Here is a 14097-nt window from a genome sequence, read left to right as displayed (position 1 = left end):
GAAGGGATAGAATGGTCTCAGAATGAGGGGTTAAAATCAGAGCCTGACTCTACTTACATCCCAGTGAGTGATTTTTACCAAGGAGCTGTACATTTGAAACTTTTGGAATTATGTGTGCTTTTTCTGTTCGATCTCTCCACTGAAAACAGTAAAATCTCTTAGACAATCTCAGAAAGCACGAGGGGATAGGGAGAGACTGAAAATACCCAGAGAAAAGGGTTGTTAGCTGGGAAGTAACAGGCGGTGCCTCAGAGCAGAACTGATGATGAGATAACCCAGGGCACAGGGCAGCGAGTCGAGGACATGGTAACAGTAGAAATCCACCTGCTCTGGGCTCTTAGCAAGGTCTCTACAGAGTATATGTAGGAGGGAGATTTGTAGGCAGAAAAGGCACATTCAGCCAAACTTTTTTGGACTCACCACCAAAACCTGTCCCACTCTCAGAGATTCTTAGAGGACAAATCCATGGTGTAGTCAGTCTCATTTATGATATGTGCCATTGCATGAGTCTATTGTATGTGGTCCACACATTTTGACAGTCCACACTTTGAGAAGCACAATTCTATGAATATTTTTTTTTGAAGATTTTATTTATTTGACAGAGAGCACAAGCAGGTGGAGCAGCAGGTACAAGGAGAGGGAGAAATAGGATCTCCGCTGAGGAGAGAGCCCGACAAGACTGTGGGGCTCCATCCCAGGACCCTGCTATCATAACCTGAGCCAAAGGCAGATGCTCAACAGACTGAACCACCCAGGAGCCCTGAATATTTCCTGATTAACTGTTCTTCTATTGAAATAAAATTAGGTGTTTTGGGAGAAATAAAGATAATTGGGTATAAATTGGAAATCAACTCTATTTCCTATTTCCTCAGGGTGTGGACAATAAAATTGAATTTAAACTAGTTTGCAACTTCCAGATAAAGATAATTTCCAATTTTAGTCAAGTTGCATTTAGCCACTCTGGATAGAAATTAGGAAGAAAAAAAGACACAGATAAAGAGTAATCCCCAAATCAGTTATTTTTAGGCTTCACATATATTCTTTTTTTTTTTTTTTTTAAGATTTTATTTATTTATTCATAAGGGACAGAGAGAGAGAGAGAGGCAGAGACATAGGCAGAGAGAGAAGTAGGCTTCCTGGGGGGAGTCCGATGTGGGACTTAATCCCAGGACCCTGGGATCATGACCTGAGCTAAAGGTAGACACTCAACCACTGATCCACCCAGGCATCCCAGCTTCACATATCATAGCAGACATTATAAATACAACAAATGCATACACATTCCCTTGTTCTTACTCTTCTCCATACCTGGTTCATGTCATAAATGAGTATTATTTCTATTCAGAGCATATAAAAGAAGAGTTTGATGATTTGATATCACGAAGTTTCATGGAGTGATTTCGGGGGGAAGAGGAGTGATAGCATTTGTGCGTACGTGTGTGTGTGTGCGTGTGCGGGTGTGTGTGTAGAGGGAGGGAGGGAGGAACACATCATTGATAGGGGAATGAGAGCTGAGAAATGGTATAGATGATACAAGAGCCAGATGACCATTTAAAATTAGAGGTTAATAGGAGGCAAGAAATCCCAGAACTTAACATTACTTGTTGCACTAAGGTTCTTTTTCCTAGCAGTTCTCAGAGGAATCTGGATCCTGGCCTCTGTCCTTTTCTTTTTTTTTTTTTTTTTTTTTTTAAGATTTCATTTATTCATGAGAGACACAAATCAATTCACTTGTACATTTGGCAAAGCATTGTGAATGTATTATTATAGTCTTAGAATCAAAATTACAGTTTTTCAACATGTAAAATCCAAATAGAATAATCTATCACTGGTGATTTAAAATAGTTAGTAAAACTTTTAAAGATGCCTAACTTTATCTTGGAGTGTTAGAGGATTGGAGCAGCTTAATCCAAGTGAATATATTCAAATAATATCTGTCTCTATGGTGTCATGCCATACCTGTAGACACTTGTATTTGTCAGCTTCTAGACCTTACAGTTTGTTGAAAAATTGAAATTGGTAGTCCAACAAAAGTAGAGCTTTTCCAGGTCATGTTATATGGTCTGTACTGTCTATCTACACTCATGCATCAGAAATTATTATCTATTGTTGTGCATTTGACTGCCTTAAAGGAATGTCTGACTATACCTGATGATGACATTGTTTAGTCTATTGGGTCATGAGTATTACCTGCATTAAATTATCAATTGAATGCTTCAGTAACTACATTATTCACAATGGTTGGGAAAAGCTTTTGCCTAGGTGTAAATTCATTGCTTGCTAAATTGAGTTTCCCAAGTGTATCTTGATTATAAAATTTACAAATCAATGTTTTTATATTTGGCTTTTAATCTGTTATGTGATGATACAGCTATTTCATGTCATATATATATATATGTTTTCTTAATATGGTTGTCATACTTTGTATATTCCATCACTGAAAACTATTTTTATATGTAGGTTGTAAAAATACTCAGGGATTATATTATAACCCAAGAAATAAAATAAATCTATACAAAAACTTGTTTTTCTTCCTTCATAGATATATGGGCAATAGGTTGCATATTTGCTGAATTGTTGACTTCAGAACCTATTTTTCACTGTCGTCAGGAAGATATAAAAACAAGCAATCCCTTTCATCATGATCAACTAGATCGGATATTTAGTGTCATGGGGTTTCCTGCAGGTAATTTATTTTTCTTTTCAAAATAACATTGGAGTCATATTTCAAAATAATTCCTTTTCAAAAGCATATTTTATTTTTATGTCTATTTTTAAACTAACATAAGTAGATTTTTAAATATAAGTAACATTATTTTCTATAACAATATTCGATATTTTTTTGTAAGATAAAGATTGGGAAGATATTAGAAAGATGCCAGAGTACCCCACACTTCAGAAAGACTTTAGAAGAACAACGTAAGTAATTTCATATTAAATATAAGTAGTAACTTCAATGGGAATATCTCAATCAATCCTTTAGAAACCAGATACAGATTAGTGTTTAAGCCAGACATTTAGATTTTAGATTTTAATATATTAATTATGCTCATGATTTAAAGAAGATATTCCAGATGTTGCTAATGTACATGTCAGGCTTAGACTGTAGTATTTTACAGACTTCTAAGAATTTTAAGGGTCAGTATAGTGTTTAAAGGTCTCTCCTGTTTTAGTATGATGAGGGCTCAGTTCAAGGCCACAACTGTGATTTTTATCTTTATCTGAATAATGACCGGTGAGCGAAATGCTGGGTTAGACAACCAGGAAGAACGCATGGCCCAGAAGCCGAGTAAAACACACTGGTATATATTGTAGAAATGAGAGAATAAAGGTGACAGCGTGAGAGGGGTTTGTTGTAAATGCGCAAGCCCAGAGGAAACGGTGAAAGGGGTTCTCTTTTGGGCAACTTAACAGGAAAATTTCAGGACAGGATGACATGTAAGAATGAAAGCAGGCATGGTAAAGAAAGGTAGGAAATGGCACCACACATTTTTGGCCTCTCTCTTCCACGGTCCCCGGTGGGGTGTTTTTCCTCTGCCTCTTAAAGGCACTCCTATTGCTCAAGGTTCTGTCTTGGACTCTCCTCACACTCTGGACATTTTCCCAAGCAGTTTCTTTGATTTCATTGGCCACAATTTACCACTGATTACGCTGATAACTCCCAGTTTTTGCATCTGACTCAGATCTCTTTTCCCAGGTTTCAGACCCACTTATCTAATTGCCTTCTGGAATCCCAACGTGAATGTTCCATAAACACTTCCAAGTTCAGTGTCCAAAACTGAACTCATCATCTATCCTCCCACACCTTCCTCCCGCTGTATTTCCTATCTTAGGAAATGACTCCATGATTCACCTAGTTGTTTCAGCCCAAGACCTGAGATATCCCTGATCTTCTCTTATCCTATTCTCTTCCATTTTACCCTGCAGGGTTCAAACAATTAGTAAATCTAGTCAGTTCTTTGTATTTCTCTCCATCTACCTTGCCACCATTACAGTCCAGACAGCAACTCTCTCTCACTTAGGATCCTGCAGTGGCCTTCCAAGTGGAAGACCTCCAATCTTCATTCACACTCACTGTCTATACTGCAGTCATGGCCAAAAGCAAATTTGATCATGTTTGGTCTCCTAGTTGCTCTTAATTTGCTGTACTCTAAATTCTGAGTGTGACTTACAGAGCTTTGGCTTCTGCACCACCATCATCTACTAAACCACTGTCTACTTTTTATTCTATAGCCTGGACATCATGAATTTCTTTAAGAATCTGAAAACCTGGGCAGCCCAGATGGCTCAGTGGTTTAGCGCCACCTGCAGCCCCAGCTGTGATTCTGGAGACCTGGGATCAAGTCCCACATTGGGTTCCCTGCATGGGGCCTGCTTCTCCCTCTGCCTGTGTCTCTGCCTCTCTCTCTGTGTCTCTCATGAATAAATAAATAAAATCTTAAAAAAAAAAAAAAAAGAATCTAAAAACCTCAGAGTTTTTTTATTTTTTTTTCTTTACCTTTGGTTTTTTACACATGCTGTTCCTTTAGTCTACGATATACTTTCCTCCCACTCATTCTAACTTCTCAGATTAACTTCCTTTCTGCTTATCCTTTCAATCTTGGCTTAGGCATCACTTGCCTGCTGAGGCCTCGATTGCCCTTCTAGGTCTGAGTTAGGTAGTCCCCTTCTGTACTGTGACATCCTTGCTGCTCCTCTCAGCACTGATGACTTTGCACTACAGTTAGCTTTAGAACACTTACCTGCCTCTCCCTCTAGATAGTATGGGTTATGTCGACTTTATACACCATTATCTGTGTCTCCAGGGCCTGGTACATAAGTACATGCTCACTAATGACTTGTCAAATGTGTATTAATGAAAGTGGTACAAGTAATTGAAGACATACTAGTAGTATAAAAGATGAAGAAAATTAATGTAAGCACTTAACATTCATCTTAGTGTTTAAAGACTAAAGGAAAATTTTCACATCAAATGATAGTGTTTACAGTAACCAGAAATAAAAGGAGAGAAGTTTTAAAAGATAAATGAAATTCAGTTGGAAAAGTAATAGGAAAAGCTCAGCAGTAAGAGCCTATACGTCTTATGCAAACGGTTCTACCCCCATGAAAGAGGCTAGTGATGGGTAAGATGAAAGGAATTTATTAAAAATTAGCTAAATCTAATAGAATACATACCAGTCACTGAAGTAAAATATAATTTAAGAATTCCAGAAAGCATCATTTGAAATGACATAAAAAGTAAATAACTTTCTTTCATTATATCAGATGAAAAGAATCCCCGAAATTCCTCTTAAGTGAATTGGGAAGGATAGTGATATAAGCTTCTATAATCTTTCCAGAGTGTCAGCTCTTGTTAGCTCAGTAGAAGGCAAGGTGAAAATGGAACTAAAAGGAAATCTCTAAGTCAACTTTAAAATTGATTGTTCCAATAAGCATTCAATATCACATTCCATCCGATATTATGATGGAAACAAATAACTTAGAATCTAGAGTTAACCCAAGAAATCAGTTGATGCAACATAAAGACCAAAGAGATTTATGTAGACAAACTCCCATTTCTACATAAACTTTATTTATTTATTTTTTTAATTTTTATTTATTTATGATAGTCACATCAGAGAGAGAGAGAGAGAGGCAGAGACACAGGCAGAGGGAGAAGCAGGCAGGCTCCATGCACCGGGAGCCCGACGTGGGATTCGATCCCAGGTCTCCAGGATTCGATCCCAGGTCTCCAGGATCGCGCCCTGGGCCAAAGGCAGGCGCTAAACCGCTGCGCCACCCAGGGATCCCTCTACATAAATTTTAAAATTTCTTCCCATTAACAAACTTAGTAGCTACCTTGCTAATAAAAATGTTCCTCATTACTGGAGGGAAAAAAATGTAAAAAAAAATAATTTTTAAAAAAAAGATTTTATTTACTTATTTATGAGAGAGAGAGAGAGGCAGAGACACAGGCAGAGGGAGAAGCAGGCTCCATGCAAGGAGCCTGACATGGGACTCGATTCTGGATCTCCAGGATCACGCCCTGGCATGAAGGTGGTGCTCAACCACTGAGCCACTCAGGTTGCCCCAATTTTTTTTTTAAATTTTATTTCTAAGCAATCTCTACATCCATCATGGAGCTCGAACTTTACAACCCTGAGATTCAGTTGCATGCTCTACCAATTGGTCCAGCCAGGCGCCCCGAGAAAATTTTAAATTAATACACATGGCAAAGATTTTAAGAATGAACATACCGAGGGATGGCATGCGTATGATAAAATGGGCACTCTTCCTTGAATGTGACTGCTGAGCCAGAGTGTTTCTCAAACTTTAATTTACATACAAATCACCTGGAGACCCTGCTAAAAATGCAGGCTCTCAGGGACCCATGCTGCCTGTCCTAGGGCCAGCTCTGTGTAGCAAAGTTCGTTCTGTAGCACATAAAAATGGCTTTGAAATGTCCCTTTCCTCTGACCTAAGAAATTCAAGAATTTATCCTGTGGGAGCAATCAGAACAGTCACACATGGCTTGCCAAGTACTTACTATGTGTCAGGCATGGTGCTAAGCCCTTAGCTGCACTTTCTCGGATGGTCCCCACAACAACAACAACGCTATTAGATAGGTATGATTATAATCCTCAGCTTTCAGAGGAGGAACCTAGGCTTTCACTGGGGTTGACGAACTGGTAAATCCTTTCTGATCCTCACCTGCTGTGCAGCATTGTCTCCCCACCTTGCAGATCAGATTAACCTACAAGGACACAGATTTCTTAACTATTGTGAAACAAACAACATCAAGAACAGTAGGAATATACAACCCCTGCAAATTAGTAGTTTAGGGAATGGTAGACAAGGAAAGAAGTTTATTATTAAGTGAAAAGAGGGCAGTCTGTACAGTATGATGCTGATTTTATAAAACAAAAACAAAAACTCCTCTGTGTTTGAATCATACATAGATGCATAGCAAAAATGCCAAAGGAAAAATCAGCAAAATCTCAACAGTGTTTTGTTTTTGTTTTGTTTTGTTTTTCTTCTAATCACTGAATGACTTACTTGACTATGTGTGATTTCAGTTTTCTTCTCTATAGTTTTCTGTATTCTCTAAATTTTCCACCATAAATGTGAAAATTTAATGTGAAGTTTTTAATATGTAGGAAAGAACATACGTAACAAAAATATGATACACAGTCTATTTAGAATAATAAAATGAATACCCCTCTACCCACCCTTCAGCATAAGATTTTGTGAAATTTTTCATATGTAGGAAAGAAAATACGTAACAAAAACACGATACATAGTCTATTTAGAATAATAAAATGAATACCCCTCTACCCACCCTTCAGCATAAGAAATAAAACATCACTAAGATTACTGAAGTGCTCTGTGCACCCTGCCTTCCTGTTCATGTCCCTCCCAGTGGGTAAACATTATTCTGAATTTGTATTTATCATTCTGCATTTTTCATTCTGGTTTTGCTATAGATGGACATATCTCTAAATGGATTACTGTTTCAGTTTAATATATCTCAGAACTTTATATAAATTATATTACAGTCTGTATTTTCTTCTGCAGTTGGCTTTTATTCCCCACACAACCTCTGTATTCATTTTTACTATTTTTAAAAAAGATTTTATTTTTATTTATTCATGAGAGACAGAGAGAGGCAGAGACATAGGCAGAGGGAGAAGCAGACTCCCCGTTGGGAGCCTGATATGGGACTCGATTCTGGATCCCTGGATCATGCCCTGAGCCAAAGGCAGACGCTCAACTGCTGAGCCACCCAGGCGTCCCTCATTTTTACTATTGTATAACATATAACAACGTATCCATTCTTTAGTGGATAGACATTTGTGTTGTTTACAGTTTTTTTCTACTACAGAAATGCAGCTAAGAACATTCTTGCCCACGTATCCTGTGATATACATGCACAAAGAAATCTCTTAGAGTATGTACCTAGGAAAGGAATTGCTAGATTTTAGGTTGTTCACATTTTCAATTCTAATGGTTAGTTGTTGCACCCAAGCAACTGTGACAGTAGAAACCCTTAGGTGTGGTGTTTAACAATCCCTGCTTCTTCCCACATTTACCAATTTTCAGTTATGTGTTCTTTTATTAGAAAAAACAATGGCCTAAACATGTACCTTATGGGAAAACCAATCTGGGAGCTTTCCATTAAAAAATACAAACTGTGTAAACTGTACTTAAGTAAATGAACATTTTTTGAAAAAATGAAGCGAAGCAAAACAAAACGTGAGTGTTCCCAGTGATGTGTGATTGTCATGTCCTTGCAGGTACGCCAACAGTAGCCTCATAAAGTACATGGAGAAACACAAGGTCAAGCCTGACAGCAAAGTGTTCCTCCTGGTAGGTGCTTCTCTTCCAGATGAAAGTTGGGTCTGTAGCACAGGCCCACCCCATCCCATTCAACATGGAATTGTACCAGCTATTCCTTCCCTTTAGAAAGAAAAGAAATTGTTGGGGGCTGATGCAAAATTAAATACTTTTCTTTTAAGATGTCACCCTTGATTTCTAGACTTAATTTTTTCCAAAGATTTATCAGCAGGAAAAAAAAAATTATATTCTCAAAGGGCCTTCATGCTAATGATTTCTGCCAATTTCACATAAATGATTGTGGTGTCCTAATAGCACGGTGAGCTCTGCAAAATGGCATCTGATATTAATCCTGCTAGACCTTAATACAAAAGTCAAAACATTGATAAGCAGTCTTTTCCATGTGCTATCAATTTCTTATGTGTTACTCTAGCTTCAGAAACTCCTTACTATGGATCCAACCAAAAGAATTACCTCGGAGCAGGCTTTGCAGGATCCCTATTTTCAGGAGGACCCCTTGCCAACATTAGAGTACGTATTGTACGTGTTCTGTGTTCTTTGCTCCAGGTCGGGGGTGTCGGATGGTGGCTGCAAGTAAGAGAAGCCCTTGTTACTGCAGTATTACAAGTTCTCCATTAATACTACCTCGGAGAAAAAGTACTCAAGAGAAAGGGCCCGTATTCTGAAACAGGCAAAGCCATAGAGAGGTGTGAATGGAAACAAGTATTTTAGAAAGGACCATTATTCAGGGTTACAGAAAAAAACTGAAGCTGAGAACAGGTGGGACTTTGAGAGGTCGGTCAGCCAGATAAGTTTAAGCCAAACCAGTAGGGAACTAAGAATTTAAAAGTCTGTGTGTCCACTCTACTACCAAAACCCCTGTGTTTCCCCCTCCTTGTTACACCCACGTGCTTGTGTTTATTAGAGATGCAACTTTTCTTGGGCGGGCGGGGGCGGGGGGGAGTATTTTCATTGTTGAGGCAATTACAAATTCAATTTTGTTTTGTGTGCTAATAAATTTTCTGTGGAGAAACTTCCCCATCATATATGTCAACTAGCTAACAGCAGTTAAGATTTGTTACTGAAGATGGTAATTATTATAAAACTTAGACAATTTTTTTTTCCAGAGAGAGAAGGAGGTGGGGGTGAAGGGCAGAGGGAGAGAGAGAATCTCAAGCAGGCTCTGCACACGTGTGCCCAGCGCGGGTCAGAGCCTGACTCGGTGCTCGATCTAACAGCCCTGAGATCCTGACCTGAGCCGAAATCAAGAGTCAGACACTTAACTAACTAAGCCACCCAGGCACCCCACAAATTCTTTTCTTATTTGCTTGAATTCAGTTGTCTTGGGAGGCATCCCGCAAATATTAGCTAGAGCTGAAGAGTGGGACATAGCTTAAGAAAAAAAGTGGAATTTTAAGCTAACAAGGTCAATGATACTGTAGATTTTAGGTCGTGATGTATATTCTTTTTTTTTTTTTTTTTTTTAAATGATGTTGTAGTGTGTTTGCTGGCTGCCAGATTCCATACCCCAAACGAGAATTCCTTAATGAAGATGAACCTGAAGAGAAAGGTGACAAGGTATAAAGCTACACGGTACACATCACTTCCAGAGAATAAGGGAGGCAAAAAGAGAATTTAAGGAACTATAATTGAATGATTACTACGTATTTAACTGCCTTTAATTATGTATTTACATGATTGCAGATGTACTTTGCAAACTTGAAATCTAGTAAGTTTACAGATAAATGATTTCTAGCCTGTTTCATTCCCTGGTTCTTAATTGTTGGGTTTCATTTGTTCAGTGTCACTTTATGCAGGCTGCTTTCAAAGCATCTTATTCTTTGCTGGTAACTGGGTATATCAGGCCCTCCCCATATCCCTCTACTTTTCCAAACTCCTGATGGAGAAGACCATCACAGCTGGTTTCCTGAGAGCAGAATAGCTTCCTGGGTGCTGCATGCCCTCTGGCCGGATGTCTGGGACTGATGTGGAGGATGAGTGTGCAATCTAGATGAACTTCGGAGAATGAATCGTGTTCAGGACTCAGTACTCTGACCTTAGGGGATGCGCAGCATCCGGCTGGAGTCACTTTGGCATCCCCACCCCAGAGGGGCTCTCCAGCTTGGTCCTTGGGCAGCCCAGTGTGCCTACTAAGGAATCAGTGTCCTGTTAAAAAAAGAGAAAAGGATAAAGGAAAGCAAGCACCGCCCTGTTCATTTAGTTCCATACCAAGTTTGCCTTTCTTCCTTTTCTTGCAAGAACCAGCAGCAGCAGCAGAACCAGCATCAGCAGCCCCCAGCGCCCCCCCAGCAGACGGCAGCCCCCCCGCAGGCGCCGGCACCACAGCAGAACAGCACCCAGACCAACGGGACCGCGGGCGGGGCTGGCGCAGGGGCCGGGGCTGCAGGTGGCGGCCTGCAGCACAGCCAGGACTCGGGCCTCGGGCAGGTGCCCCCCAGCAAGAAGCCCCGCCTGGGGCCCTCGGGTGCCAACTCCGGCGGGCCCGTCATGCCGTCAGATTATCAGGTACCCCCTCAGATTCTGTTCTGGTCAAGGGTTTTTTATGAAATGGAACATCGATTTTTAAAAAAAATTTATTTAAAGAGAGAGCATGAGCAAGAACACAGCAGGGGGAGGGGCAGAGGGAGAAGCAGACCCTGGGCTGAATGGGGAGACTGAGCCGGGAGCCCCAGGTGGGGCTGGATCCCCAGCACCCCAGGGTCACGACTTGAGCCAAAGGCAAGCCGCTCAAGCATTTGAGCCTCCCAGACAACCCAGAAGTCAATTTGATCCTAGAGCTTTTTAGACTCAAGTGATACTGAACTCTAAAGTTTGACTGTACAAATGGTACAATCCTGTTTCTAGGGCATGACATGAAAATGAAGATTTGGGTCATATTTCCTTGTAATTGTGAAACATTTTGTTCCTTGGCTTGTTTTTCCTGACTTCCAGAGGAGGGAAAGTGAGGTGGGCATCTCCCTGCTCAAAGGAAATTTCTCATATTAGCCTTTGAAAGAGAGAGGAGTGGCAGCTTATTTTGCCCAAAATAAGATTGAGAAAGATTTGCTGTCCCTGAGAGGAAATAATCAGTAAGTAGCCATTGTAAACATAGAAAGGGATTAAGATTGAGATGTTGCAGAAATCACTGTTCAATCTCACTAGAAGTATTTTTGAGACTAGAAAATACTTTTTATTAATAAGATTAAAAAAAATAACAACACCCTACAGTTGTGTGGTATCTGCCTAAATGTAGTGTCTCTCTCCATGGGATGGGGGCCCCCAAGTGTGGGACGAGGATGGGTGGAAGCCAGTGGCAGCTGGTGGTCCAGGCCATGAAAGAATAACAGAGGAGATCAAGGTTTATTGAATCCCCCTCAAGGGAGCCCCCGAGCAGGACAGCAAGGAGGGTGAGGGCCATAGTTCAAGCAGGAGGGTGGGGAGATAGGAAGGGTGAGGAGGTATGATGGCCATGGAACTGTCCCTGTTCTGGTAACTACCTGGTTGTAAGTAGCCCATTGGTCAGCGAGGGCCTAGGGATGTCTTGAGGTGGGTCCCCCGATGGGCCTGTGTTCAGTCAGGGGGTCTCTGTGGGCCCTTTTGCTTGGATCACGTTTGCACTGCCCAAGCCTACAGTCTAAAAGTGGCCTCTATGGATTGTACTACTAATTTGGGAAATTAAAGGGAAAAAAGTCTAAGGATTATTAGTATTGGGAGAGAGAGAGATAAAAATACCTGTGAAAACCATAGGGAACATTACAAAACCCCATAAAACCCTCATTTTCTTTCTTTCTTTTTTTTTTTTTTAAACCTTCATTTTCAAGGAAAGTAACCAGCTAAGATCTAAGGAAGGGGGGGTGAAGAACCCTTAAAACCTTAAAAAAAAAAAAGATTTAGAACCTCAGGGTACTGCTAGTGGAATAGGAGCAGGAGAATAGAGATAATAGAAAACAAAACCACAGGCAAGGAAACCATAAACTTGCTGATAAGGAACCCAAATCAAGAGAAACATTTACCAAGAAAGACACAATAAATAGCTGCCTCAGCTGGCTTTCCATTTTGAATGTATCTGCAAACTAATTTGTTTCCACACAACCTCTTCTCTGAAACCTTCTCTTGGAAGAGTCCCTGCACGCTGAGGAGTACACGCCATAGAGCTTCCATTGGTTCTACAGGGTGAAAAACAAAAGACGACAGAGTAAATTTGAAGGTCGGGTTGGCTTTATTAAATGGCTTGTGAACTGGGCAGCGTCCCATCTAGCAAGTGCAGGGGAGCTCCCAGGAGCGGGTACAACATGGAAGCCTTTGGTAGGAAGGGGGGCGGGGGCGGGGGGGGGGGGGGGCAAGAGCCTTACTGACGAAAGAGAAAAGAAGATTGTTCCAGTGGGGGGGGGGGGGGGTCGCTTTTCCCTCGGGGAAAGGGTAGGGCTCTTACCATGCAAATTACCTGTCTTCCTTGGAGGGAAAGGAGAGGCCCCAGGTGGCCGACTCTTTGGCACCCACCAGAAGATTTCCTGACTGACCTGGTAAACTACATTGCAGGGGGAGAGTTGAAACTGCAGTTAGGTCTTCAGTTCTGGTTTGGTGACTTGGCCTAAGGCACCCCATGTGGGACCCACGGTTTTCTTCTTTAAGCACAAAGAACACTAATCAGGGTTTCATTTTGTTCTACTAAAAACAGCTTGCTGTTTGGGTAGTAGCCATGAACATATTTGAATTTTTTAATATATACAAAGTCCATCCCCCTCCCCAACAATAGTTTATTCCTATTGTGTGAGCACCAGACCTTTATCACATCCTGGGGCATCTTTGTGTCTCTGATTGTGTTATGTTAACCTGAGTGGAGTCCCCTTGTGGACAGATAACTCAGCTACTGCATTCCTTTCAAATCCAAGAATTCCTCAAAATGCTTTTCTTTGGCCCACACCGTGCCATCTGCTTCAAAATGAAACAGGCATGCGTAAGGGCTGGGGAGAGAGCTCTTCGTTGGGGAGGTCAGTGTGGCGTGGAGGTGGGAGAGGCCCGCTGCACCTGCCCACGACTCCCATTTCCCCACCTTTGTCTAGTGTAGAGGAGCTTTTGTGCTGAATCGCATCTGCTAGAGTCCAGGGATCACAGCCAGCCCAGCAATCGGAGGGCTTGTGAGTGTAAAGAACATGTTTTTCATAATAAACTTAAAAAACAAAACATGTGAATCGGAAGCATGAGAGGCTTCTTACACTAACACGACTGGTGTCATGAACACGCCGCGAAGGCGCGGACGCGAGTTGTGTCTCCACCTTGGGTCATAAAGCAGGTGCAGCAGGATTCCCAGCTCAGCGACACTTGGCCCCGTGCGTAACTCGGCTCCTTACACGGCACACAAAGCCGAACACGGGACTAGTCACGCGAGGAACAAGGTAGGGCGGGGGGTGGGAAGTTCCCCGAGGGACTGTGAAGTCGGGCGAGGCCTGGCTCGGGCCGGGCGGCCCCTCCCGGTCGGGCAGCGAGCCCGGAGGCCACCTGGGCAGGGCTTTCAGGGGCAGGTGCCTTTTCGAAGTGGTCGCATATAGAGGGGCCAACATCTGAGGAGTCGCATAGTTTGGTGCAAAAATTCCCTCTTTTCAAGGGATTTCAGCAGTCTCTGGGCGCCTGCGGACCGTCCCCCCGAGCCGAGGTGTTCTCAGCCGGCGCTGGTCCTGGTGACGCCTGGTAGCCGCGATCCCCGTAACTGACACGAGTGACTCCGTCGTGCTCTCTAGACCTGGCCAGAGTCCTGTGACAGGGAGGGGGCGACCCCGAGCTGGT

General features: G+C 41.8%; 1 protein-coding gene and 1 long non-coding RNA gene across 10 annotated transcripts in view; one reads left to right on the top strand and one right to left on the bottom strand.

Annotated features, from left to right (window-relative positions):
* CDK19 (cyclin dependent kinase 19) overlaps positions 1–14097 on the top strand; it is a 161891-nt gene that overhangs the window by 142380 nt on the left and 5414 nt on the right. For all 7 annotated transcript variants that reach the window (XM_038554949.1, XM_038554944.1, XM_038554945.1 and 4 more), the window contains 6 exons: positions 2543–2686; positions 2850–2919; positions 8274–8346; positions 8747–8844; positions 9813–9891; positions 10573–10839. In XM_038554949.1, coding sequence (XP_038410877.1) covers positions 2543–2686; positions 2850–2919; positions 8274–8346; positions 8747–8844; positions 9813–9891; positions 10573–10839 — 731 coding nt within the window. The remainder of the gene's footprint in view (positions 1–2542; positions 2687–2849; positions 2920–8273; positions 8347–8746; positions 8845–9812; positions 9892–10572; positions 10840–14097) is intronic.
* Positions 8589–14097, bottom strand: part of LOC111098395 — a 46908-nt gene continuing 41399 nt past the window's right edge. Inside the window, exons 4-7 of one of the 3 annotated variants that reach the window (XR_005368141.1) lie at positions 12746–12841; positions 12327–12479; positions 10370–10479; positions 8589–8901 (exon numbers count right to left, since the gene is read on the bottom strand). This is a non-coding gene — a long non-coding RNA (uncharacterized LOC111098395). Of the gene's footprint in view, positions 8902–9303; positions 10480–12326; positions 12480–12745; positions 12842–14097 lie in introns of those variants that run through there. The other 2 variants (XR_005368140.1, XR_005368139.1) reach the window with 2 other exon arrangements.

Source organism: Canis lupus, chromosome 12, assembly GCF_011100685.1.
Source record: "Canis lupus familiaris isolate Mischka breed German Shepherd chromosome 12, alternate assembly UU_Cfam_GSD_1.0, whole genome shotgun sequence".
NCBI classification, from domain to species: domain Eukaryota; kingdom Metazoa; phylum Chordata; class Mammalia; order Carnivora; family Canidae; genus Canis; species Canis lupus.
The sequence above is the reverse complement of the archived record's forward strand: the minus strand, read 5'-3'. Positions and strand labels throughout refer to the sequence as shown.